We start from the raw sequence: 25,088 nt of genomic DNA on the forward strand, positions 1-25,088 counted from the left end.
ACCAGTCGTGGCCGTTGATGGGGTTGACAGGTTGATTATTGACACCTGACAGAGTGCCAAGTGCCCGACAAATCTCGCTCTCAAACACTGCTAACCCCTTCCAGTTGGCTTCCGGTTCCAGGTAAAAACATTCAGTCCATCGACTCGGGCTTATTTCTGACCCTGGTGCGGTGCATGGTGGAAGACGAACAATGCGGGAATTGGGAATGGGGAAGAGAAACAATTTTGAATAAAAGAACAAAGAAGTCAACTCCAAGAATAACAATCAACCAATGTTCCTTAATTTGAAACTGGTCTTGCGCAGTCAATGCAGCCATGATTGATGAAACCCCCAACAGAGCCAAGTTTTAAGCTACAGACGCTCAAGTCATCCCTATCAAACAGACCGGCTAAACATGCTCTACAATAGGAATCCCTATCCCAATCGCCCCGGGTATCATCCAAAAAAAAAAATGAAATGAAACAAAAACAAAAGTGTCCCACGCCAGACTATCCCCAATAAAAGACCCCATGCTCCAGAGTGCATGCATCCTAGAATTTCAATGGTATAATAAACAGTACCTAAGTAACGCCAACAGACGCAGCGAATCAAATTAGAAAACTGAGCTCATCGTCACTGTCCTCGTCCGGGTACGAGATCACCGGCGGGGGCGGTACTCTGGCGCGACGCGGTCGAGACGGCCTTATAATCGACTCGGTCGCGATGGTGGTGGTGGTGGTGGTGGTGGGAAGAGAAGCAGAAAGGGAGGCTCGAGCTAAGCGTGCCGATTTTCTGCAGGCTAACAAAGCATCTGGTTGAATCCTTGTGCTCTCAGCTGCAGGTGCAAGCCTGTTGAAGATGACAACTTCAATCTGGTGCGGAGATCGGACAGGTGTCGCGCTCTTAGTGATGGCCGATACGCCCGGTCGGGATGATTTAATCACGCGATTCTTGGCCTGGGAGAGGTCGCGGAGAGCCGTGCGAGTTCGGGCGGCTACGGGTGCAGAGTCTGACTCCTGTAAGCGCTCCGGCTCGTTGCGCGTAACGCCAGCGCTTTCTCTCCCCAACTTCAGCGACGCAGATCGGAGCCGTTTGGGCGACCGCAGCTCCAAGCTCTGCTGAGCGCGTCCTCTCTTGCCCGCCAACGATGGCGCAGATGATGTCACGCTCGAAGCCATCTTCTCAGATGGAACTGGACTGGGCGAAACGCTATTGCTCATAGAGCGTACAGCGCTCGACGCAGATGGCGCTCGGGTGGCCGCGGACTTGGACGCTGGTGTGCTCGCCACCCACTCTCCAATACTGTCTTCCCAACGATATGTGTCCATGTCCTCGTCGGCAGAGGCTTCGCTAGATGCGCGGGATTGTTTCGCCCTTTGCCCCAGCTGTGATGAGATAGCCTCACCCTGCATGTCCAAAGCCCATGCGTGATCATCCGCATCCAGAGTCATCTCCGCCAACATCATCGCAGTTTCGGCGGCGACTTTATCCAAAAGTAGAGACACCTTAACCAGAGACGTCAGTCGAGCGAGGCGCGTGACTGTGTTTTTGATCTCCCGTGGAGTAGAAGTCGGCTCGCTTTTGCGTGCATACCCACAGCAGTGGAATACTTGTCGAACAAAATCAGCCAGTTCCTTGACCGTATCCTGCTGGCCGGCCAATAACAGGCAAAAGGCATCGATGTGTTGTTGGGACAACGAATCGGAGTGACCAATCAGCTCATACGGGAAATCTTCGTGAGCCCGTAGCATATACTCGCCCACTAGGACATATCCACGGCGGAGCGATTGAAGGCCTAATCCTTGAATCTCTCCAGGCGTCGAGGCAATCCCAATAGCCCTTTGAACGTTGAAGGCAAAGCTTCCGACCAATTGCCGGACTTTCCGTCCACTCGTTCTCTCATCAAGCCCAGACGTTTGCGAGCGTGTAATGCACATGCCACAGAGCGCAGTCACTAGACTAGAGGTGAGGTTGCTCAAGGCGTCCTGAATAGGGACAGGACATGGAGCCCGGCCTTCAAGCAGGGAATTCGCGTTCGACGTGGAGGTACGTGTGTCCTTCGAGCCAACAGGGCGCTGGGCAATTGGCCCTCCAATGCGAGACGTAAGTGTATCTGCGGCAAGACATATGCCGGCTGAGGCGAGGACTATGGCCTCAACAGCCTTTGTCGCAGCTGCAGAGTCCCCATCTCCAGCTGATACCGATTGAATCGCTCCATCCACGCACTTCTTCCATAGGCTTGTGACCATCCATTCTGGGGGCAATACCCCTCGTGAGAGAAGCTTGGCCAGCTCATCGAACACAAAGGACCGCCTTGAAGAGACGCGTGAGTAATAAACACGAAGCACCCGAACAGGGTCTTCGCGGTAATTGGTAGGCTTGGGAGTATCGAACGCCGAAGGATAATCGTAATTGGTGATGTCAAGCAAGCAACGGGACAACAAAGATTCACAAGCATCAAACTCATCATGCTCCAAGCACACTTTAAGTAGCCGACAGGCAGCCAACCTAGGGATCCAGCCTCTGCGGATCATGTCCGAAATCAAGCGGATGCCTTGTGCGCGCGCTGCTTCCCGAAGTGGCTGCCATCCGTTGCTGTTCGACGCGTAGTGGGCTTCAAGCTCCGTAAAGTAAGCGTTACACATATCCACCTCCCCATCCTCCTCGATCTCATCCTGTAATACCTGCTCCTCTGCAATAAAATCGGGAAGGCGGCGCAGAGCCATCGACATCAGCGACCGCGGTCCGCGTGATTTCTGTTCATGTTGAGGTATGCCTGCCGGGCTAACGCGAGTGTTATTCAAGAATTTAAGAAGAACATGATCCAAGTAGCGCGCAATATCCGCAAAGCCCGGGTCGCCACAGATATCGATGATTTCTTTCCAAGAGCCCTGATAAGCAGGAAAGCTGCTATTGTTCGTGCGCGTGCCTTTCCGATTGTCGCCAGCGTCTGCATCGCCGACGGCCGAGATAGTATTCCGAAAGAGTTGTTTTCTGATGGACGAAGCGGTGTCCACAGACCCGTGAAGTCTTCCGGTAATGAGCGGGGTGGCGATCTCGATCGCGCCAGGCAGCGTCCGCTGCGCTTCCGGACTTTGAATCGGCAACCGGGTCCGTCGTCGCGCGCCGTTCCTCTGCCCGCGACTGGAGTAGTTGTGTCGGATGCGGCGGCTCGTGGGTCGTCCAGGTATCCAGGCGGGATCGTCAGCCTCTTCGTCCGAGTAAGTACAGCCTTGGTCGGTAACGGGTTGACCACTGCGCCTGGACGGAGCGCCCATGCGCTCTGTGTTGGTGTGGTCGGCATTGTCTTTCGTTTTCGCGTCCGCGACGCTGGCGCGGATCTCGTGATGTTTCTCTAACCGGTGGTAAATGGAGGTCAAGGGGCGCAACATGCGGTTTGCCCATCTCGCGGTCGGTCGGATGTCCTCCATGTTGCGCCAATTAACTCGCGATCTGCGCTTCGAAGTCCCAGTAAGCTCCATATTCAGCATTATCATCATTACAGGAGGGGAGATCTGGTACCGGACTAGTTGACTTCAGGCGGAGTTCATAGATAGTCCATCTTCTAGCGGGCTTGCGACCGAAACCTTCAAAGCGACTAGAATGCTGATACAAATTTGGGAAATGTCAAAGAGACAAGGAAATGCCAAAGCCAAAAATAAGATACTTGGTAAGAAAATACAATGAACTCCAATGCAGGGTAAGATTAGAGGGTCGTATCGCTGCAAAGGCCAAGATGCATGCAGCTTTGAAGAGGGACAAAGAAGGTTCAAGGTTGTTGTGCCCGCCGGCGCAGAATGTAAACATTGGCACAATCGCCGGAAGCGGTAAAGCGCCATCGTCTTGATCAGGGCGGTGAAGACTATTTCACTTTAGACTACAGTGGGAGGAAATTAATATGCACCCCCCCCTCAGAAAGAGTTCAGCACTTTCCCTAATCAAGTCTAGCCTATGGCTATTCTGCCAGCTTCTTCCCATATATTTTAGGCGGTGTGTGAGCGCTTCGAGAAGGCGGTATCTCTAGAACCAAACATTGGGGGAGAAGGGGGGGTGCATATTAATTTCCTGCGACTGTAAGTACGGAGTAGTTATCAATTATCACCCAAGATCAACAATCAGACTGGATAGATAAGCACCCAAGAAAACCATCACAAGAACAGATGAACTCAGCATGATACGTCAAGATTCATTACAGACACATGTTAAAGGCCACCGGTCATATATAGTACATGGAAACACAACCAGATATAGCATGCGAATCGCCCGACCTTGCTATGCTCTGCCCGCGACAAAGAACGAGAAATAAAGAAGTGTATAGTCGACATAGGACCATGAGCACCAATCGGTGTAAAAGAGTAGAGAGAGTTTTACAGAAAAATACAGACATTCCGCTCATCCAACATATTGACCCTTGACAAGGATATATAGGGTCAAAATACAATATTCATGTTAAGACAATGTTAAGCCAAGGAAACAAAACCAGAGCAGCTTTTCGTTTTACCCAATAACCTCATCATAAAAAGGAAAAAGAGGAGGACATTCGAACTTTTTAAGCCGAAGACTTCTTCGATCCACGGAGCTTGGGGTTGCTGGCTGCGGCACGCTTCTTCTGCTTGGCCTTGGAAGAGCCTTGGTCGCCACCCTCGATGAACTTGAGCAGTTCATCGATGCTCCGAGCGTCCAAGGAGCCGTTCCTGGCTCCGGCAGCCTCGGGGGCGGACTGGCCAACCTGGGGCTGGACCTTGGTGCCCAGAGTGCGGGGGGTCATGTTGATACGGCGCAGACGGCGAGCCTGGATGTCCTTGGCGTGTTTGGCAATAGAGACAGCGTTCTGGGTGAGCTGCTCAAGCCAGGTCTCAGCTTCCTTGGTGTTGCGGTCGTTGGGACCCAACTGGCTGAGGAAGATGTTGTAGGCATCACGCATCTTAGCAACCGCACCCTTGGAGTCTTGGTCGAGAGCCAATGCTTGGGCGAGCTGGAATAGAATGGTGGCGGTGTTGATGGACTGCTTGCCAAAGAGCGACTCGCACACAACCAGGGAGGCCTCAAACCACTTCCGGGAATCGGAGTACTGCTTCAAGTGCTGCAGCATGACGGCAGCGTTGTTCATGGTGGTGATCGAATCAGGGTGGTTGGCACCATAGATGATCTTCCACAAGTCCATAGCGTGCTTGATGTATGCCAAGGCAGTCTTGGTGTTTCCGGAAGCGTGCTCGAACAGACTGAGATTGAGGTAGCTCAGGATCGTATCGGCGGAGTCAACACCCAGAGTGCGCTCAGTGACGATGACAGCCTTGCGAGCCAACTCAACAGCCGCCTCTTTCTCATCCGTCTGGTAGTAGAGCATAGACAGCTGGTGGTAGAGCTTGGCAACCTCAGGGTGGAGGATGCCGTAGATCTGCTCATGCAGCGACAGGGATTCCAGAATAAGCTCCTGGCCCAACTGCTTCTGGTTTTGCATGAGAGAAATACGTCCGGCTTCAAGAGCCTCCTCAGCGAGCGAGCTGCGGGGAGAGGCGTCCTTGACGAGGGGCACGATGTTAAGAATATCATCGGCCGAGATGGTGAGAGCCGGCTTCTCTTCCACGGGGGCACGAGCAGGGGAGCTGGAGTCTCCACCCTTCTTCTTGTTCTTCTTCTTGCCGTTGCTCTCTTCTTGGGCGGAGCCGTTGGCACCGTTGGTGGCAGGCACCTTAGCCGGGAGCTGGGACTTGTCGAAGGCGAATTCGCGGGCACCAAGCTGGAGACCAAGCTTGATGGAGATGTCGCGAAGAAGCTGCAGGTGGCGCAGAGAGTTGAACCACTCAGCCTCCAAGGTGAAGCGGTACCGAATGGTAATCTGCTTCTCGATCTCGGCACGGAGAACGGCCGGAGTGACCTTCTCGTAGGAGAAGTCACCCTCGGGGTAGATCGAGCGCAAAGCAGCGTCAATTTCAGCGCGAGGGTTGGGGTTGACGTCGGCACCCAGGAGGCAGTTCAACAAGTGGGCAATGCACGAGGTAATGAAGGGAGCGGGGACGTTGCGGAGGTACTGGTTGGCAAGGTGCTTGAAGCCCCGAGCAATCATCTCCTGGACGAGGAGGGTGGTCAGGGCGTCCAGACGAGCGCCCTTCTCCTTGGACAGCTGCGCCAGCTTGCCGAGGTAACGGATGTTGATACCGCGCTTGTGCAACAATTGGCTGAGGGACTGTCCATCCATGGGGAAACCAACGTCTCCGTCATGCAGATCCTGGATGAGCTCGGGCATGACCTTAGAGCGCAAGTAGTCGCAAGTCTCGCGGACTTCCTTCTCGTCCTGCGCCCACTGTTCCTTCTCCTCATCGGTCTGAGGAACTTGGCCGCTGAAGACATCGGGGTTCAGGGCAAACGAGAATCCAGAGATGTCAACGCGCTCCTGATCCGCCTGCTCCTCAGTCTTCTCCTCGGACTTCTCCTCGGACTTCTCCTCGGCGCCCTTCTCCTGAGACTCAGTGGTCTCTTCGGATTTTTCCTTAGAGGCGTCCTCCTCAGCTTTGGCCTGGCGGCGGCGCTCAACTTCAGCCTTGACGTACTGGCTCATCTTGTGCCTCCAGTAAGACTCAACGAGCTCCAGTCTCAAGACCGACATGCGGTGAGGGTAGACATCGTTGCCCTCTTCCTCCTGCCACGAGACATCCAGCGGGGTCACGCGGTACAGGTCAAGCACGTACTTGCGGCCATCGGTGCCCAGTAGACCCTTGGTCTCCACGCTGCCCTCAAGCTCGTGACGCTGGTTCTCCTTGTCCCAGACGGCGTGCTTCTTGACACGAAGAGCCTTGGACATCTTCTCGAAGACGGACACGAAATCGGGGTGGGTGGCCACAACATCCTTACCCTCGACACCACCGTAGTCGATCTGGTGCTCACCGGGCTCCCGCTGCTTGAAGATACCAGGAACGATACTCTGACCAACGATACGCTTGCCAAGGTAGTCAACAACAACGGTTCCGGGCGTGAAGAGGCCATTGATGTCAAGCTGGTTAACAGCCTTGATACCCAAGACATCCTTACCGACAGCAACGCGGGCAGCCTCATCACCACCCTCGGAAGCGAAAGTACCAACGCCGTCAGCACCGAAGGAGTAGAAGATGTTGTTGTACACAAAGATCTGGGCGTCACGGCTCTCGGTGGGGTTCAAGGGGGCGACCTCGCCACGGGCGACCAGAACCGCACCGCGAGCAGCAGCCTCGTTGTAATCAGCAAACAGCTTGGATGTCAGGCGCTCGCGGAACACACGGTCCTGGACTGTGTCCCGGGGAAGCTCCCGGGTAGTCTGGAACTCCTCGTTCCAGTCCCTCAGGGTCTCTGCATTGTCGACACCAGAAATCAGGTAGTTCTCCTGGGAGCGGGTGATATCTGCCTGGTGTGCGTTGGCGTTCGAGGCGGGGGAAGGCACCAACCATGGGTTGTTGGGAATAGCGTTCTGGAAGGGGAAGGTGGTCAAAAGATCCTTCTTGTTGTTGCTCTCCTGAAGCGCTTCGAAAGAGGAGCTGAAAGAAGGCGACAGGTGGGCGATCAAAGAGAGCAGCGAGTGGGCCTTGCCGTTCTTGGGAATAGTCTTCGGAGAAGGATCAAACTTCATGTTGGAGCACTTGTTCACGTAGAAGCCAGAGACGTGCGACGTGATCTGGAACTGCTCGCCCTCGTTGGTGGTGACCTGGAGGTAGAGCAAGTGACCCTTCTGACGCAGGTGATAGGGGGGAGGGTTCCAAGCAGAAAGCGAGATGGCCTTCACAGTCTTGGGAAGAGGAACCTCCGTGCGGGGGAGGATGGTCTTCAGAGACGGGGAGCTAGCGATCTCGTACTTGGACAAGGAGTGATCCTTGTCGGAGTTAGACTCCTCGGCGTTGGCCGCAATAGCATCATGCAGAGACAAGCCCGCGCTGAGGCCATGGAGGTTATCGACGCGGTCACCAGCGGCACCGACCAACTCCCTCATGCGGACGACGTGCATGCGGGCCTCCTTCTCGTTGTAAGGGTCCTCCACAAGGACAATCTCCGAGTCAGCCTTGAGGTCCGGTACCTCCGACAATTCAACGAAGTCATTGATGCGCTGTCCGTTGAACTCGAGATGGAAGCAGGTGTACTGGAAGGTGCTGGGCAGTTCAACAATCGATTGGCGGACATCCTGAACTTGTTCTTGACTCGACACCTAACGAAGGATACCGGTTAGGAAGACGGAACATTTGTGCTGGCCGCATGGTGCCTGTAGACTAAATACCCACCATGACCTGGATCTTATAGGGCTCACGAGGCAACTTCACGGAGATCTGGAAGAGACCTGGAAACGTCGACAGCCGTCCATGTCAGTGACCAAAATGTTATTCAAAAGCGGTCCCAGGGTCACATACCACCGTTGATATCTTCTTCCTGGCCCTCCACGGGGGCGTCCCCGTTGAGAAGCTGTTCGGGCGACTCTGCATGGGACCGATTCATTAGTTTGTCGACGGCAAAACATGGTGCAGGATACCGGAGGAAGCGAACCTTTCGAGTGCTCCAATTCGCCATTGGTCTGGGACATCTTGGCGGACTGATTGATGAATTGACCGGACGGTAAGAAAGGAAGAGTGATCGGAGTAAGAAAGAAGCGTAGCGACCTGGCGACGACTTGGTGACTCGAACCCGAAGAAGAATCGGGTAGCGGTGGAGAAATTAAAAAGAAAACGGAACGGGAGAGAGATAGGAAAGAAAAGGGAATATGATACAAACTACGGGATGGTAGCAATTGAAGCAAGTGCAAACCGACCCCAGATCCCAAACCAATTAAGGGAAGCGCAAATGGGGGGGGAGGAGAAAGAGGCAAAGTAGAGGGATAGGATGGAATGAAGCTGGAGAAGCGCACACGGGGAAACCGGCCAGAAGAGAAAATTTCGCGGGTACGGAAAACCTTCGGAAGTGCTCGGGGCGGTGGGTGGGTGCAAAGCAGCGAAAGACGGCAGTTTCAACTTCATTTCTCCACAGTCCACACACCTCCAGTGCCCGGAGAGGCGATCGATTGATCATTCAATTCCAAGGCTGATAATTCTCGGCCGGATTGGACAACGGATTTCTGCCCTGTCTCTTTGCTTCTGGAATCTGCGCCCAGGTCCAGTGAACTGTCAGCAGACACAGTGGTTGACTCGGCGCTCGCCGTGAATCGTCCCGGCTGAGGGAGTTAGACGCAATCTGTCTCTGAACTTTTACAACTCGCAGTCCCTAGTGGTCTGATTAATAGGGTGGCAGGGGTGCCATGGCAATAATAATGATAGCATCATCATCAAGCTGACTTTTATTTCTCCGATTACCCGTGGCTCTTGTCAGACTATCATCCACTATGATAGAGATAGAAAGGCTGGGGTTCGGCACAGACGGTAGGGCGGCAGGGAGTAGTAAAAGATATATCTCGGCAGAACAGCCGAGTATCGATCAATCTGATAACTCGGTGGGTTTCCCAAGTGGGCTGAAGAAACAGCCACCAGTGCAACTACTTCTACTTTATACACATACATCAGCAGTCCAGGGGATACCAGCTGTTCAGGTCGACCTGCTACGGTCACGTGCCTATATATCAACACACTACCGGTAAGCGGAAAGATTGTGGAGAAGATAGCCCGGAGTATCAGATCCGCGGTTTCTATGCATTGTAGAAATCAAAGCAGTAGCTCAGTCAGCAGCCCTATGAGATTCCATTGTTCGATAATTGCTTATTTATTCCTACTGTCAATGGTCGATTTATTTCCACGATAGCTAGTTACTCTACTCCATAAGCAAACCGGTCAGCCACAACGTGGCCAGTGCCAAGGCCACTACTCGAATTTACAGTGCATAAGTTTTGGCGATCGGAGGCGCAGCAGCTGGCGAACCAAACTGCGCAAGCAAGCCAATAAACGCTCATTGGTTCTGACCCCATACACCTCATCTTTCTGGTGCTGGCTGAACCTTCTTGCGGCTTTGATCACTCTTCTCGTTCATTTTTTTTCCCCTTTCCTCTTCCCGTTGTTGTTCTTCATTTGGACCTGCTCACCGTTGACACTCCTTTGTCCTTGGTCCGTGCATTGGGCAGAATCTGTTCTTCTCGCTCAGTTCCTCCCTTCCTATCGCACTTGGCATTGTTGAATGTAGTATATCAGATACGTCACTTGTCCTTTCCATATATTCATCGGCGCCAACACTTCAGACATTCGCTTGATTTCTGCCCACGTACTGTCGTTATTGCTCCCGCCCTCGGCTTTGGTTTTTCTTTCTACTTAACTATCATACCTCTGAGACCTCCCGGTAAGCGTCCTCAGGGATCTCATCGGTGGAGGATGATGTTGCATCGAAATGCTTACCGGTCTGTGAGTTCTTTTGCCCGGGCTGGTCTGCCACGAACCCCCCGAAACAGTCGTATTTCCACCCCTTATGTCGTACGAAACTTCACGCAGGGTCCGGCATCGGCAGGGCCTGACCCTCTAGCTCAAAACCCTCCAGAAGAGAGCAACCGTCGGGATAGGAGAGAGGAGGAGGAACCCAATGTGAGATCGACTCTGTTGAAGATGATGGAGACGGCTGCCACAACCTTCGCCTCTCTCGCGATCCTAGGGTAAGAATTTAACCAATTCAGACACTTCTGGCTCGCTGATTGTGTTGCTAGTCTAGCTGGATACGCGTACCATCGGTACTACAAGTATCTGATACTGGAAAAGATGGAAAATGCCTTCAAGCCCGGGGACCCTGCACTGGAGATCGCCGGGATCGAGGAGGGGAAACACCGATACAACCACGAAGAGCACTGGGTGGTGCGCGACGAACAAGCCCGGATCGACAGGATTGTTTCCGGCCGCGGCGTGGGGCGCTATTACCTGCTGGTAGGGGAGAAGGGCACTGGCAAGACGTCTATGATTCTCGAAGCCATGCGCAAGATCAATGGAGAGGGATGTGCGATGTTCGAGGCGCACGGTGATCTGGAGATCTTCCGGATCCGCCTGGGCAAAGCACTGGACTATGAATTCCACGAAGAGTAAGCACAACATCCGACGGCTATCAGCGCGGTTCTCAAGCTAGCTGGCTTTGACTGACGCTTAACGCGAACACTGTAGCTATGTCGGAAGTCTCTTCAGCGTGAAGGGCCCGCGGGAAACTACCGCTCTTCTGGACATTGAGCGTGCCTTCAACAAATTGGAGAAGGTCGCTCTGACCAGACGGCGCACGAAGAAGAGTCCTCTGATTCTCATCATCAACAGCGTTCACTTGGTCCGCGATGACCATGACGGACAGGATCTTCTTGAGGTTATTCAGCAGCGAGCCGAGCAGTGGGCTGCAAGCGGTCTTGTGACGACGAGTGAGTTCGGTTCAGTATTCATGTTACGCGTGGGTTAATCACTAATGATCGAATGCAAAAGTATTCAACAGCGATGACTACTGGGTCTACGAACGCCTCAAGCGATATGCAACGCGCATGGAAGTCATTCCCGTCAAGGATCTACCCAAGGAGCCCGCAATGGAAGCTCTGAAGAGATACCGCAAGCAGTATTATGGCGAAGAGCTTTCCCCTGCAGACCTTGAGAAGGTATATGACGCGGTTGGAGGGCGATTGTCCTTCTTGAACCGGGTTGCCAAGGCTCCCGATTACAAGAAGCTGTGTCAGGATATCTGCACGGCCGAGAAGACATGGTTCCTCAATAAGTGTTGGATCTTAGGTCCTGAGATGGACGACGATGTGATGGACCAGCAGAAATATGCGGTATGCTACTCTGGAATCCAAGATAATGTTAAGTCCCGACTGACAGCGGTGATAGTCCGCCGCGATGGTGCTGGCTAAGGCACTTGTGGATGAGGAGAAGAAGATGAAGCATTTTTACCACCCGGAGCTGGGCCACATCCTGCCCGAGATTCCTCTTCATAAAGCCCGGCAGATCATGACGAGAGCCGATTTCATCCAGAGTTATGATCATGAAAACATTTTCACCATTGATTCTCGGGCTATGGTCCGCGCCGATTCGGTTCCGATGCAGAACGCGTTCCGTGAGATTTGCAACTGGCCAGGATTTGATGAGCACTTAGAAGGCACTTTGACCCGCATTGGAGACATTGAGAGTCTCGGACGTACGCGCGAATTGACGATCAAGGACCTCTGGAACCAGGGTAAATACCAGCTGGTCATGCGGGACGGTAAGGGTCGCGAGCAAGGCGCGGCCGAGTTCTCTGTGGTGGAGAGCGAGGCCGAGCAAGAGGATGACTGAGGACGGACTTCATGACGTCCAGTTGTATGTGACATGGATCACAGGCTTCCGCGGCCATTGTTAGACCTGAACCAGAGGTGAACTGTGGTATGGATTGTTGCTCTTGTTCTGGTGGTGTCACGAACACAACCGATCTGTACACTGTACACTAACTACAGCTGAGCTTTATGGGTACTTGTATAGGAATAGACAAAAATAAGTATGTATGCTCTACGTCAATTCAGTCTGAGTGAGTGAAGCCCTGATGACTCAGTCATCGAACCAGGGTAAGCTTGCATCATGGGCGGTGACATCATCCACTGCTGACCTCACCGCCCGTGAGCCAAACATTCCCAGCCTCAATCATTATTCTTTCTTTATCTCGCGTTGACCCTTTCTCTTCCATTCTTTCATCCCCTCATTAACCCCTCCTCTCCCAGATCTCAGCTTTGAATACGACACCATCCTCATCGCATTACCTCTCAATCACCACGACAGCCCCACAGATCTATAACCCAGACACTACCATTCATTAGCTTCAAGTCATGTCCCCGCGCAAGAAAGAAGTGTTGTCCTCTGTGACTATAACGCAGGAGCCCAGCGCCGATGTGCAGCGTCGCCACAAGATATGGCTAGAGCGGCTTCCGTCACCAGTGCGCTTCGTCCTAGTTGTCGTCAGCAGCCTATTTATCAGCTCGGCTCTGTTCACGCTCATGCCAGTCGTGGACCAGGACAGCCTCGGTCACGTTAGCAAGCACCTCGAGACCTGGTGGGAAGTAGTGGGTTTGGTGGCGTGGAAGGCCATCGAGGTCGGACTGGCCTGGATCCTGGGCTACGACGGTATGCACCACCTCGAAACTCAACACTTTCAACGAAGCTGACCCGACTTCTGCGTAGGCCGTGACGTCTTCTCCTTCGTCCTCCTCACCCACCTCCCCACCTACTCCCTCCTCTCGACCTTCTACCGCGTACGACCAACCACCAACCTGGTCTCGCACGCGTTCAACATTTTCTCGACCGTGGTCCCCTTCACCCTTCTCCGCCGCCCCAACTCCGTGCACAACCTCTCGCACGCGACCCCGAAGACCGTCCGCAACCGCCTCATCCTGCAGGACCGCGCCACGACCGCGTACACGACCATGGTCGCGACTGCGATCTTCGCTGTCACCCTCTACATCAGCTACGTGTCGGGCTGGCTGCCCACCAAGCTCGTCCTCCACTTCGAGGGCCTTCCCGATATCTCCGCCGTGCACCGCGGGCCCGCCGGCCTCCCCGTTCTGTTCTTCAGTCTGCTGCCCGCCGGCTTCGCCTTGCGCGACTTCCTGTTTGCCAGCTCAACCGGTGCAACCGCCGCCAGCACCAAGGAGACTGAGAAGATTAAGAAGCCGTCCTCGACCTCGTCCCAGGAAGGCGAGTACCTGGCCTGCACCGTGTACCGCAAGACCTGGGGCACTCTGGCGCCCAAGACACAGGTGCTGATCTCGCGCACCGTCGTGCTGGCGGGTATGATGTTCGTCGACACAGTCATCCAGGTTGCTGGGACGGTGAAGGGCGTGTCCGTTGAGGGTGCATCGGCCTGGGGATTGGTGTGGGCGGGCGCTACGCTGGCGACGGGGGCGATGTTCGGATGGATCGAGTCGGTGGACGGAGTATAGTCCGGGTGGGGGTTTTTTTTTCTTGGCCATTTTCCTTCTTGGCCATATACTTTCCTCCTTGGATTTCGTGTGCCTTTCTCCCCCCTCCTAGTTTTCCTATCTGTGTATGTGTTTCTTCTTTCTGATACGAGGACCAAAGGAGCTTTGGTCCCTCGTTTGATATTCACAAAAATTATGCAGCTGGAGCGGGAGTTTCGAGTTACCTCATCTTATGTCCTTCCTCTTTCTCACCCACCTCTGAATTCCACGAAGCAAAGTCCGTTCGCGCAGTGATAACTCCTCCCAACCAACGAAATTGATAACCATTGATGATGGTGACCAGTGATATAACGCGCAAAAGCGGATGTGGTTGTTCCTGTCAAACCTGTCTTCTTCTTTCTTCTTCTTCTTCTTCTTCTTCTTCTTCTTCTGCTTTCTCCTCCGTTAACCTTATTCCCTGTCTTGATCTTACCTACCCATTTACTCTTCCTTACCTTCACACCGTGTGGCCTCTATCCCTTTTAACAGTTAGTCAATGATAACGAATTCCAACTTAACCCCGAAACTTTTAAGCTTCTGGAACAAGAAACGCTAGTAACTTCAATTTGGAATAAAATTTGCCTCTCCAAGTCCAAGTGTGAGGGTAAGGGTGAGTGAGGCTAGAAGCTAAAACCCGAAGACCAATTTTCGGGGCTCGGGGGGTGGTGGGCTGAAACGCGGATCCGACTCCCGGCTGCGGATAAGGTTTCCTTGGGGGGGTTTTTATGTGAAACGTGATCGGTTACGTCTCTGTTTGTTTGAGGTGGGGTGAGGAATGGGTTTTTTTTCTTTGTGGGATCGATGGAAGGTGTTTTCATGTGATGGATTCGTCTGCGTATATGTATATCTATCTATCTATGTGTCGTACTATGTATGCGAAGGACTTGGTTAGATACAGTACAGTGTAGGTATAATAGGTAGTAAGTATGAAATATGTTGGTGTTGAGGGTGGGGGTTCTATATGTGGGAGATTAGAGTGTGAGTGTACAGTACCAGGTCAGGTGCAGAAGAGGAAATGATGGGTCATGAAGTTGCGCGCTGGAGAAGAAGAAGAAAGAACCGTAAAACAGCAATTAATAGACAAGACGAGATTCCCAGAAAAGAAAACAAGAAAAAAAAAAAAAAGAAAAGCGTTATCTCCTCTCCTCCATATCGAACGAGTTAATCTCGCGGTGGAACGCCTTGGGCGCAGTCTTCGGCAGCAGCCAGCCCGGATGGAAGACATTGAACACGCCGACGGCGATGACCATCATGGCGCCGTCCAGGGCGATGAAGTAGACCTCATGCGTGATCAGATACCCGGACCAGCCCTGCGACAGCTCAATCGTGCGGTAGATACTGCGGATGTAGATGCAGACGACGGACAGGATCATGGCGCCCAGCAGCGGGACCACGGAGCCGGTCATGCTCTGCAGCAGGCGGAGGCGGAGGGTGCGGCGCACGAAGTCGGCGGCCAGGAGGACGAAGACGGTGATCGAGGCCAGCTGGAAGACGATACCGGCCACCATGGTGTGCGTGCCGGGCGCCGTGTCGCCGTTGGCCTCGTTGTACGCCATCGACGCCAGCCCGCCGCCGATGGCCTGCACCACCAGCGACACGATGTCGCAGGTCACGAAGATCCACAGGTAGAGCTTGGGACGCAACATCGACGTTTCCCGGCCCAGCAGCGAGATGAACCGGCCCAGGAGGACGTAGATCCCCGCCGTGAAGAAGGTAGGGGCTGGAACGGGGGGTGAGCGTTTAGACAGCTGCTGTGTGAGTTTTGGGGGGTTTTTCTCGACTTACCGATGATCAGAGTGGAAATCTGCATCAGGAATGCAGTCGAGTTGTATGGACATTCTGCAGACCAGGTACGCCCAGCCCAGCCGAGGACCTCCGCTGGAAAGCGCTTGTCAGTTATCGCGCAAGAAGAGAGTGTATATGTGGGTGATAACCAAACGTACTGGCACATCCGAGCACAAACACAGAACACCACCAGGTCCTTTTCCACACCATCTGCACCATATGCGCAAGCATTGACACTCCAAAGAGGACGCAGAATACGATGCCCGCGGCCAGTGACGGCCGATAGCCATATGATGTGCCATACCCCTCCACATAGGCATGACAGCCATCCCTCAACGACGCACGGAACGCATACTCAGCCGCAAGCGTGCTGTTCATGTTGATGGATACGTTTCGACAACCACAGTGGTTAGTCGAGGTTGATTCAGATTCAGTAAAGGATTCGTGATAAACGGGGTGAGGGTCCTTAAGTCTAGATTACACACAGGAAGAAAAAGGAGAAGGCACGAGAAAGCTGCTGAGAAATTGAAACAGCCCTGGGGCCGTGCTATATAAGAAAAGTGAGCGAATGGGAAATCTACTCCACACCTCATGCATGCATGGAAAAGGCAGAAACAAGTGGCTGAGCCAGAAAGAAAAATCTCCGGGGGTTAAATCCGATTGTATGGAGCCAAGGTAGGGTAAGAAACAACGCGTGCGCGCGAATCCTTCCAAAATCTAGTTTTCCAAACCCTCGTCCACGTTTGAGCTCCTCGTAGGGATTAGCATCATGTCTGCCTGGGCTCTCTGTCTGGGCACCCATCCTCATCTGCCTTGTCGAGGGATACGAGTATTTCCTTTTTTTTTTCTCTAAAATATCCGTGTCACGAAGGGATCTGATTGACCGTTTCACACCCGGGGAGGGTCATGGTTCCTGACCGGTCCTGTTAGTAATCCAGGCCAGGACCATAAGGAAATCAACCCGATTCATTTGATGAATGGGGGGGGGGCGAGACGCAAAAACGAGAGATGACGGGAGGTTCGAAGATATGGAACTCGCAAGGTACGCCGAATGAGGTTTAGATCCTCACTCAACCGTTGCCGAAGGTCCCGAAGAGAGCCATTGCCGGGCGAATCACGGCCGCCGAATCCCGTGCATAAGATGTCCGCTTGTCTCATGGACATGACAGTGACTTTGTCCGTTGCTGTGGCTGCAGCTGGCCAAGGCCATACAGCTCAAGGGCTCGTTTCAGCGCCTAGATCCTTGTCGCTCCGTAAGTCAAGATATCAATCTCATTTTGATCAACCAGGCTGACGTAGGGGGGAAGTTTGACGTCTAGCAAGCGGAGATCGGGAAGATCAAAACCCGATGTCAACACGGACTGGTGTAAACAGAAGCTCGTACTCCGTGCAGGACTGTTGATAGTGCTAAACCTTAAATGATACCGTCAGTCCAATATGGCAGCCTAATCACTGAGGAGCCTGTGCGTTCCGTGGCAGTGAAGGCAATGCTGTTGTGGTTGTGCTAGAGTCTTCAGCCTGATGTCAGCATCACCAAGGAGTTAATTAACTTTCTGCCTTGCAAATCAGGCTCCCACGGCCGGTCCCGCCGCTACCCGTCGCAAGCTTCTACAGATTGGGATTAGCGGGCAACGTCGGACACGAAATCATGTCACTTGGCGATCCTAGCCCTCAAGTTTCGATTCTCCTATTTAAGCCATGGCTTACGTAGATGTCGCTTGGGATCTCCACAGGAGGTTATACGAAGACGAAAAACTCTATTAATATTCTGCTTATATGTCATGACTCATGATCACCCAACAACCCTTCACTCAAATGAGGGCGTGTCATAGGTACCTTCGGGGTCTAGTCGAACGGATCAGTAACAGGACTCAAAGCGAAGCCACGCGGTGTTGTAGGAGAGCTATGCTTACCTTGCCGGTTCTTGATGATATACTTCCGCGTCTCAGTAATCTCGTGGCCAAGCTCCGCGCACAGCTCCTGCTGACGCAGCTGGACCCTCTCGTTCCGTCTGGAGGCCCCGATAATAGCAGCCTGCGCAACGTGGTAGCGTGACACGCGGTTCAACAACATCATGTCGAAAGGAGTCGTGGTACTGCCTTCTTCCATATATCCTTCGATGGTGACCCGGTCCAGACGAGGCCGGCCGAAAAGCAGCCCCTTCAGCTCAGTCGGGTATCCGTGGTAGTTGATGTGAATGGGCCGGTCGGATCCGAACAGGCTGTCGAAACCTTCCATCGTCAGAGCGTGTGGGTGCTGGCCTTGGTTTTCCAGAATCATCAGATCCGTCACATTGACAACCCGGACTCGGAGTTCAGGGCAACGCTTGCGCAGGATAGCGGCGGCGGCGATGACTTCGAACATCACCTCGACGCCGATACCAACAAGCACAACATCAGGGTCCAGACCTTCATCGGTGCTGCAGAACTTCCAGATTGACGCACCAGCTCTACAGTGGCTCTCGGCTTCCTCTGGGCTGAGGTAGACGGGAGTTGGCTGTTTGGAGCCCACCATCAGGTTGATATAGTTCTTGGACTTGAGGCAGTGGTGAAGTGTGGATAGGAAGGTGTTGGCATCAGGCGGCAGATACACGCGGGCGGCCGAGGGCTTCAGCTTAAGGACTGCACCAATGAAGGATGGATTCTGGTGGGAAAATCCATTGTGCTCCTGCCTGGCCCATGTGCTAGTCTCGATGTAGTTGAGACTGCTCACAGGGCTGTGCCAGGTTGTTTCTTGAGCCTACTTTAAATCAGTATTGCTGGATCTACAGAAGGGGTGAGCTTGAACCAACGTACCATCTTGTTGAACTTGGCGTACTGCACCATCATCGTGTGGATGATCCCCAGGAAACTTTCGTATGACGGGAAGATACCAGTACGGCCAGTCAAGGTGTAACCCTGCATGAAACCCTGGCACAGGTGTTCACTCAGCACTTCGATGACGCGACCACCTTTGGCGTTCGAGAACTGATCCCACTGGAAGTTTCTTCCGGTGTGTGAAAGAGCGGCGTCCAGTTTGTTACTCTCCAGCTCATCCGGGGAGAACAACCGAACACTATGGGGGTTTCTGGTGAAAACTTCGTCGATCAATCTTCCGATCGCCTTCATGGCACTTTCTTGGCTGCCCTTCTCCACGCCCATTGCTTTCCAGTCGGGGAGTTCGGGGGCCATGTAGCCCTTGTAGGCCTCGGCTCGCTGTCCAAGCTTCTTCTCGTCGTCGGCCGGAATCACTGACTTGATTTCATCGATAATATCACCACCCTCGGTGAACAGCTCTTTGGGTTCATAACCAGACAGCCACTTCTGGAGAGCATCCAGCTCCTCCTTGTCCTTCTTCGCATTCGGGAGGGGCACCTGGTGCGAATGGAAGGAACCTTCGATAAATGTGCCATGAAGCTCCTTGGGTCCAGACCATCCCTATGAGAGTGGACGTTAGCTTGATCAAGCTATCCGGCGAGCAAGTTGTCATCGACCTACCTTTGGCGTCCGCAGCACAAGCATCGGCCAGCGAGGCTTCATAATCGGCTTACCCGAGCGCGCAGCTTTCTGGATCTTGTGGATTTCCTCGACTGCCCACGCCATGGAATTGTGGAGGTCGGTGTCAATATCCTCCAGATCCTCAACAATGCGAACCTGGTAGCCGTAGCCCGTGAAGAGCGTAACAAGCTCCTTGTTATCCATGCACCCGAAGATAGTGCGTTCGCTAATCTTGAATCCATTGACATGAAGAATCGGCAAGACGGCTCCCGACTCGGCCGGGTCAATGTACTTGATTGCGTGCCACGACCTTGAATCAATTCAGCATGAGAAAAACCAAATGAAGATGATCACTGGGGGGAACTTACGTCGCAGTCGGGCCGGTTTCGGCTTCTCCATCACCAACCACACAGGTAACAATGAGATCGGGGTTATCCATGACCGCGCCAAACGAAACAGCCAGGGCATAACCAAGCTCACCACCCTCGTGAATCGCGCCGGGAGTTTCTGCGTTGATATGACTTTTGGCAGGGAGCAAACAAAGTCAGCACATGTCTGGCCTCAAGCAGACACAAACACCAATTGCAGGGACTCGTACCTGGGAAGTCCAGCACTCGTGCTGAAAGTCGAGATGAGCTGACGGAGACCGTCCTTGTTCCGCGAGTACTCGGGGTAGAATTTGCCCAACGACCCCTCCAGCCACAAGGAGGCCAGCAAAGCCGGGGCACCGTGTCCAGGTCCAACGACGTGGAGCATATTCAAGTCCTGTTTTCGGACCAGGTAGTTCAGGTGTGAGTATACCAGGATCAACCCGGGACAAGTTCCCCAGTGACCTGCGCCGGAAGTATGAGCTGCTGCTGTGGATTTGGACGGGACGGGTGTTATTGGTTAGGGAGTAGGTTACTTACCGAGGAGTCGGGGCTTGATATCCTCATGCTTCAATCCGCGTTCCAGCAGCACATTGTCTTGCAGAAAAATCATAGCTATTATGAACAATCAGCCATCGTGCTTCCTGACAATGCCGATGGTCGCATGAAGATCGGAGGTGGGTTTGCTCACCAGCAGCGATGTACGCCGCTGCACGACGGTACTTCCGCAGCGCATTGTAATCCGACTCCTCCAGCTTCGTCGACTGGAGCTGGACCTGCAGCTGTTCAACGAGATCGGGGATGTGGGAAGGTTCCGGCTTGGGGTTTGGCCGGTCAATGATTTCTCCTGGCATGATGATGGGCTGACAGCGGGGGGGAAAGCTTATCAGTTCTAGCGATAAGGGAAACGGAAGAAGTAGGAAGTATACGGGCAGTAGAGTAATCCCACGTGGAAAAAGCAGAAGGGATTAGACGAATACAGACAGAGTACAAAAGGACATCAGACCACCAGGAAGATACTTGAGGAAGAAGAGGAGAGGGGTGGTGCAGCTTGAAATATGTAATTGGTGTTGACAAAACTTGACAGACAATTGAACTCTGACTTGGTAGCAACGGTGACTTTTGTTGGTTTCCCGCTACGTCACATGGTGAAGGGAGTCTGACATCACCCAATTACTACCACCACTCCATTCAATCAATTCCCTCTCCACACTACTACTGGGCACTGCATCATCATCGTCTTTCCAAGAACTGCCCACCGGTAAAACCATCCATGCAGCAAACCCATTCGGTTATGCAACTCCGAGACCCCGACTCGTAGAAGTAATCACATATATAGGGTCTAGCCAGCAATTCATCGAGTTCTTCCTCCACTATTTAGATCCTGTTGCATACTGTACACATTGAGTCTCCTCTTCCCACATTACCCCTCCCCTCCTCCTATTCACAATGCCCCGCAAATCCATCCTATCCGTCAACGCCGGCTCGTCCTCGGTCAAACTCACCTTCTACACCTTCGAACAGTCGCCCAAGGTGATTGCGACCGCGCAGGTCTCCGGTATCACTGCCCCACCAGCCAAACTGAAGTACACCTGCGGCGCGAAGAACCACAGCGAAGAGATCAAGGAAAGCGTCGGGACCCCGCAGGACGCCTTCAAGTTTCTCCTCGGCCGCTGCGTCTCCGACCCGGAACTGTCGGAAGTCGGCAGCAGCGACGATCTGGCCTACATCTGCCACCGCGTCGTCCACGGCGGCGACTACGACTCCTCCGTCGTGATCACCGACGAGACCTACCATCATCTGGAGAAGTTGGAGGACCTGGCACCATTGTATGTTTCTCGTAGATGTCCCCATCCCAAGGTCCTGACATGCAGGATCTAATCGTCACAGACACAACTTCTCGGCCTTGGAAATTATCCGCCATTGCCGGACGGAAATCCCAAATGTGAAGAGCATCACCTTCTTCGATTCGGCGTTCCATCAGACCATCCCCGAGCATGTGCGCACGTATCCGATTGACCAGGAGATTGCCAAATCCAAGGGGCTGCGGAAATACGGCTTCCATGGCATCAGTTATTCGTATATCCTGCGGTCGGTGGCGGAGTTCCTCGGCAAGCCCGCAGAGCAGACCAGCGTGATCGCGATGCACGTCGGCAGTGGGGCTTCGATGTGTGCGATCAAGGATGGAAAATCGGTCGATACCACGTAGGCATCTGCTCATCCATCTGGGAGAGGTTCCGTGAATCAGTCACTGACGAGTGTGCGCAGGATGGGCCTGACCCCCTTGGCTGGATTGCCGGGTGCGACGAGAAGCGGCGATATCGACCCATCGTAAGAGAGCCCCCTAACTGCCTCTCCATAGGATGAGCCAAGAGAAGAAGACTAAGAAAGGATGTGATCAGACTTGTGTTCCACTATACCAGTGAAGCAGGCAAACTGAGCCCGGCCAGCACCAAAGAAATGCACATCAGTACGGTATGGAATGACTCCCCCGGTGCCGATAGCTACGCAGTGCACAGCTAACCCACTATTCAAGGCCGAAGAGATCCTCAACAAGAAGTCCGGGTGGAAGGCCCTGACGGGAACCACAGACTTCTCGCAGATCGCTGTCGAGAACCCCCCGACCGCCAGCCACAAACTCGCCTTCGACATCATCGTCGACCGCATTGTCGGCTACATTGGCAACTACTACCTGAAACTGGGCGGCCAGGTGGACGCGCTCGTGTTCGCGGGCGGCATTGGGGAGAAGAGCGCGTTGCTGCGGAAGGCCGTGGTCGAGCGATGTCAATGTCTAGGCTTTGCCGTCGACGAGGAATCCAACGACAAAGGTCCGAGCGAGGACCAGACGGTGGTGGATGTCTCCAGAGATGGCGGTTCCAAGGGACCACGGGTGTTGATTTGCCAGACCGACGAACAGGTGAGTGAACCAGCCCCCCTATCGTCCAACCAAACGAGGAAAAGAAACATTGCAGAGGCTAAAACTCGTGGGATGCTTGCAGTACGAGATGGCACACGGCTGCGTTGAGAAGTATGGCACGGGTTCCGGCTTGTGATCCGACCCATCTTCACGGGAAGATAGGTGAAGGGGTTGGACATGAGGCAAACGAACCGTGACGACCTGTAATGCTTAGATGTTTCAGTTGGAATGAGAAGCAAGATCAATCGGGGGAGCCTCCCCCTGATTCAGCTATGAGCAATGCCTCTCTCTAGACTATATTCAACGAACTCAGCTGGGAGGGACCCGGTTAAGACACTCATCTCCCGGAAACTAGACAAGCCAGCCCAGGTCTCGGATCGAGGAGAAACACGAACACACACCCCTTCCAGGCCTGGTATACAGAAGCGAAGCGCAACGTGTGTGAATGATAAGATGCCAGAGACAAAGCAGAGACAAGTAATCCCAAGTACTTACTGTATGTAGTGATGTGTTAAGTTAGTAGGAGCAAAGCAAGCGATGAGTGCGCACAGTCCCTCCCTCAGGTGTCTAGACCCTTCCCTCCCTCCTTCCCTCCACACTAGCAGAGCAGACCAAGCAAGAACCCTACCTAGATACCTAGCTACCTAACTAGCCCCGGCCTCCCGGCCATAGGGTACGAACAGACACAGACACAGATACAGCCAAGCGCCCATCAAGCCAGCCGCAAGTACCTAGAAAAAGCAACCCCAGCGAATCTGACAGAGCAAGCTCAAGCTCAAGCTCAAGCTCGAGCTCCAGTCGGCCCCTCAACCCGCCCCCAAACGCAAAGCAAGCAATTCCTCATGATCTATCCCAGAAACCCGGATAGATGTAGAAGCAAACCTACGGTACGGACAGATCGATACCCCGAGCTAGGTAGGTAGTGCATGTATGTATGTATGCTGAGTCGCCACCGCGATCGATCGATCTCTCCATCTAACAACCAACCAACCAACCTGACCTGTAAAGCAAACAGGCGGAAGGTTCTATCCGGACGAATGAACACACAATCCAATCCGCACACACACACTAAAAAAAGAAGACGAACACTCCAATACGGAAGACAGAGAATTGGGGGGGGGGGGGATCTGTACTCTACCGAACCGGTCGATCAGAACGTATCAACCCAATCTGTCTGCCTGCCAGTCCGGAATGTAGTTCAGGGTCATCCGACAAACGCGTACAGCAGAATAAGTCATAGCATTGGATTGGAATCCTCTAATCTGATCCAGTCAATTGGATTGGATTGATAGATTAGGAGGAGGAGGGGAGAGGGGGCCAATGCTCTGCTTTGCATTGCTTTTTTTTTTTGTCGGGAAACGGTTCTGATATTTGAAAATCCCTCATTCGAGCTCCCCTTGCATTTCGCTCTTTGACTGGGGTTAAGATCGGGACCAGGATCAGGGAAGAAGAGGTAGGGTATGTACTTACCCACAGTAAGTCAGGGCTGGTGTCTCTGGTCTGAAGTTGTGGTAAGGGTGGTAGATGAGCGATTTTCTTTCTTGGAGTCGATAATGTCCTGATCGATCCCCTGTGGCGTTGGTTCCATTGACAGATTGATTTTACGGAGAATTGGAGCCCTTGCTCCCGAGAGTGGGATCTTTGTCTACCGTACACGGTATGTATTACTACCGTAGGTTTCGATGGAGGAGGGAGATAAGCGGAGATGCACGATTATCATGGACTTCCCTGCAGCTGGGATATGGTCTAGAACTGCGTTCGGGAAGTTACCTAGAAGAGGTTGTTCATCCAGGTTCGGGGTGTGGTTTCGTTCTTTGTAGTCGGCAGACTGAAACTAGAGCATTTGTCGGCGTTGGAAAGACATGGGATGTTAGTTGATAGAGTACCTAGGATAGTCCGGCTTTCTACCTCGCTCCATCCAAGTCCAACACAGAGCTACCACTAACTTGGAAATATCTAGTCCCTCACCTCGCCACATCCCGAACTGATTGGAGAAGTGTTGAGACAGCTAGAAACATAGCGGCGATGTCCAGCATCACACCACCCAAGTACCTATTCTAGTCTGGTCTACGCGGGCGCCTTGTCATTCTTTTGCTTTTCTTTCATGAAAATCGCTCACGAGGTGAAGATGAGATAGTGGACAGATCACCAGGTTGATGCTTCCTGTACCTATTTTCCAGAATCTTCTTTGTTCTCCTCTCTCCCCCTTTTCCTGGTAAATTAGAATATCCGATTGATGGTGAACTTGTTGGCTAGCTGCCAGGCCATGGCATACGGATAGATAGACAAAGTAATTCCCCGTCATGAGACCTATCTCACGCCCCAGAACGATATGCCTCCAAGCCGACCCGACACTGAGGCGACATGAAGATCATCTCCCCGAATCGGGAAACGCAGCAGATCATGAAAAATGCGGGCTAACGGGACCCGACCCGCGGCGGGCTTGGGCGTAAGTAGTTGATGGGCGGTGGTGGTGTGGGTGTGAGAGGCTGGGGGAGGGTGACCGGGGACCCGGGAGGAAGACGGGGGGGAGGGAAATCAACGGCGATCAAAAGCAAGAAGCCGAGTATGGGAGGTGATAATACTTACTATCGGTTGTTGCAGATTAGTGGACTGCACTAGTTCAGCAACTATCTATCTGACAATCAAATGTCCCTATCCCCGATCGATCATTGAGAAAGTCTCCGAAGGG

At 53.2% G+C, this 25,088-nt stretch overlaps 6 protein-coding genes across 6 annotated transcripts; 2 read left to right on the forward strand and 4 right to left on the reverse strand.

Moving 5' to 3' along the window:
* Positions 1 to 452: 452 nt before the first annotated feature.
* Positions 453 to 3,723, reverse strand: BO97DRAFT_213730 (uncharacterized protein). Its single transcript, XM_025690599.1, has 2 exons — positions 3,503 to 3,723; positions 453 to 3,433 (listed from the first exon to the last, which is right to left on the reverse strand). Exon 2 carries the CDS (start codon positions 3,409 to 3,411, stop codon positions 589 to 591), a length of 2,823 nt encoding a protein of 940 aa, XP_025554651.1. The 5' UTR covers positions 3,412 to 3,433; positions 3,503 to 3,723; the 3' UTR covers positions 453 to 588.
* A 402-nt stretch (positions 3,724 to 4,125) lies between these two features.
* Positions 4,126 to 8,955, reverse strand: BO97DRAFT_384713 (translation initiation factor 3 subunit CLU1). The gene is made up of 4 exons (XM_025693435.1): positions 8,483 to 8,955; positions 8,350 to 8,415; positions 8,224 to 8,279; positions 4,126 to 8,150 (listed from the first exon to the last, which is right to left on the reverse strand). The coding sequence occupies exons 1-4, from the start codon at positions 8,517 to 8,519 to the stop codon at positions 4,530 to 4,532; spliced, it is 3,780 nt and encodes a 1,259-aa protein (XP_025554652.1). The 5' UTR covers positions 8,520 to 8,955; the 3' UTR covers positions 4,126 to 4,529.
* Positions 8,956 to 10,512: 1,557 nt separating this feature from the next.
* BO97DRAFT_432067 (ATP-binding protein) lies at positions 10,513 to 13,832 on the forward strand (the record flags this gene model as incomplete). The annotated part of the gene is made up of 7 exons (XM_025697516.1): positions 10,513 to 10,559; positions 10,611 to 10,976; positions 11,056 to 11,297; positions 11,359 to 11,699; positions 11,755 to 12,165; positions 12,714 to 13,017; positions 13,075 to 13,832. 7 exons carry the CDS (start codon positions 10,513 to 10,515, stop codon positions 13,830 to 13,832), a joined length of 2,469 nt encoding a protein of 822 aa, XP_025554653.1.
* An 838-nt stretch (positions 13,833 to 14,670) lies between these two features.
* BO97DRAFT_403478 (RTA1 domain-containing protein) lies at positions 14,671 to 16,167 on the reverse strand. The gene is made up of 3 exons (XM_025694746.1): positions 15,794 to 16,167; positions 15,636 to 15,728; positions 14,671 to 15,570 (listed from the first exon to the last, which is right to left on the reverse strand). The coding sequence occupies exons 1-3, from the start codon at positions 16,011 to 16,013 to the stop codon at positions 14,984 to 14,986; spliced, it is 900 nt and encodes a 299-aa protein (XP_025554654.1). The 5' UTR covers positions 16,014 to 16,167; the 3' UTR covers positions 14,671 to 14,983.
* A 1,203-nt stretch (positions 16,168 to 17,370) lies between these two features.
* Positions 17,371 to 20,559, reverse strand: BO97DRAFT_475865 (putative phosphoketolase). The gene is made up of 8 exons (XM_025700441.1): positions 20,171 to 20,559; positions 20,020 to 20,094; positions 19,710 to 19,944; positions 19,480 to 19,632; positions 19,112 to 19,421; positions 18,431 to 19,051; positions 17,549 to 18,374; positions 17,371 to 17,480 (listed from the first exon to the last, which is right to left on the reverse strand). The coding sequence occupies exons 1-8, from the start codon at positions 20,331 to 20,333 to the stop codon at positions 17,443 to 17,445; spliced, it is 2,421 nt and encodes an 806-aa protein (XP_025554655.1). The 5' UTR covers positions 20,334 to 20,559; the 3' UTR covers positions 17,371 to 17,442.
* A 168-nt stretch (positions 20,560 to 20,727) lies between these two features.
* Positions 20,728 to 22,950, forward strand: BO97DRAFT_403480 (putative acetate kinase). Its single transcript, XM_025694747.1, has 6 exons — positions 20,728 to 21,308; positions 21,370 to 21,684; positions 21,748 to 21,810; positions 21,882 to 21,954; positions 22,016 to 22,396; positions 22,479 to 22,950. Exons 1-6 carry the CDS (start codon positions 20,929 to 20,931, stop codon positions 22,530 to 22,532), a joined length of 1,266 nt encoding a protein of 421 aa, XP_025554656.1. The 5' UTR covers positions 20,728 to 20,928; the 3' UTR covers positions 22,533 to 22,950.
* The last annotated feature ends 2,138 nt before the right edge of the window (positions 22,951 to 25,088 follow it).

The sequence above is a fragment of the Aspergillus homomorphus genome, assembly GCF_003184865.1.
Source record: "Aspergillus homomorphus CBS 101889 unplaced genomic scaffold BO97scaffold_5, whole genome shotgun sequence".
Lineage (NCBI taxonomy): Eukaryota > Fungi > Ascomycota > Eurotiomycetes > Eurotiales > Aspergillaceae > Aspergillus > Aspergillus homomorphus.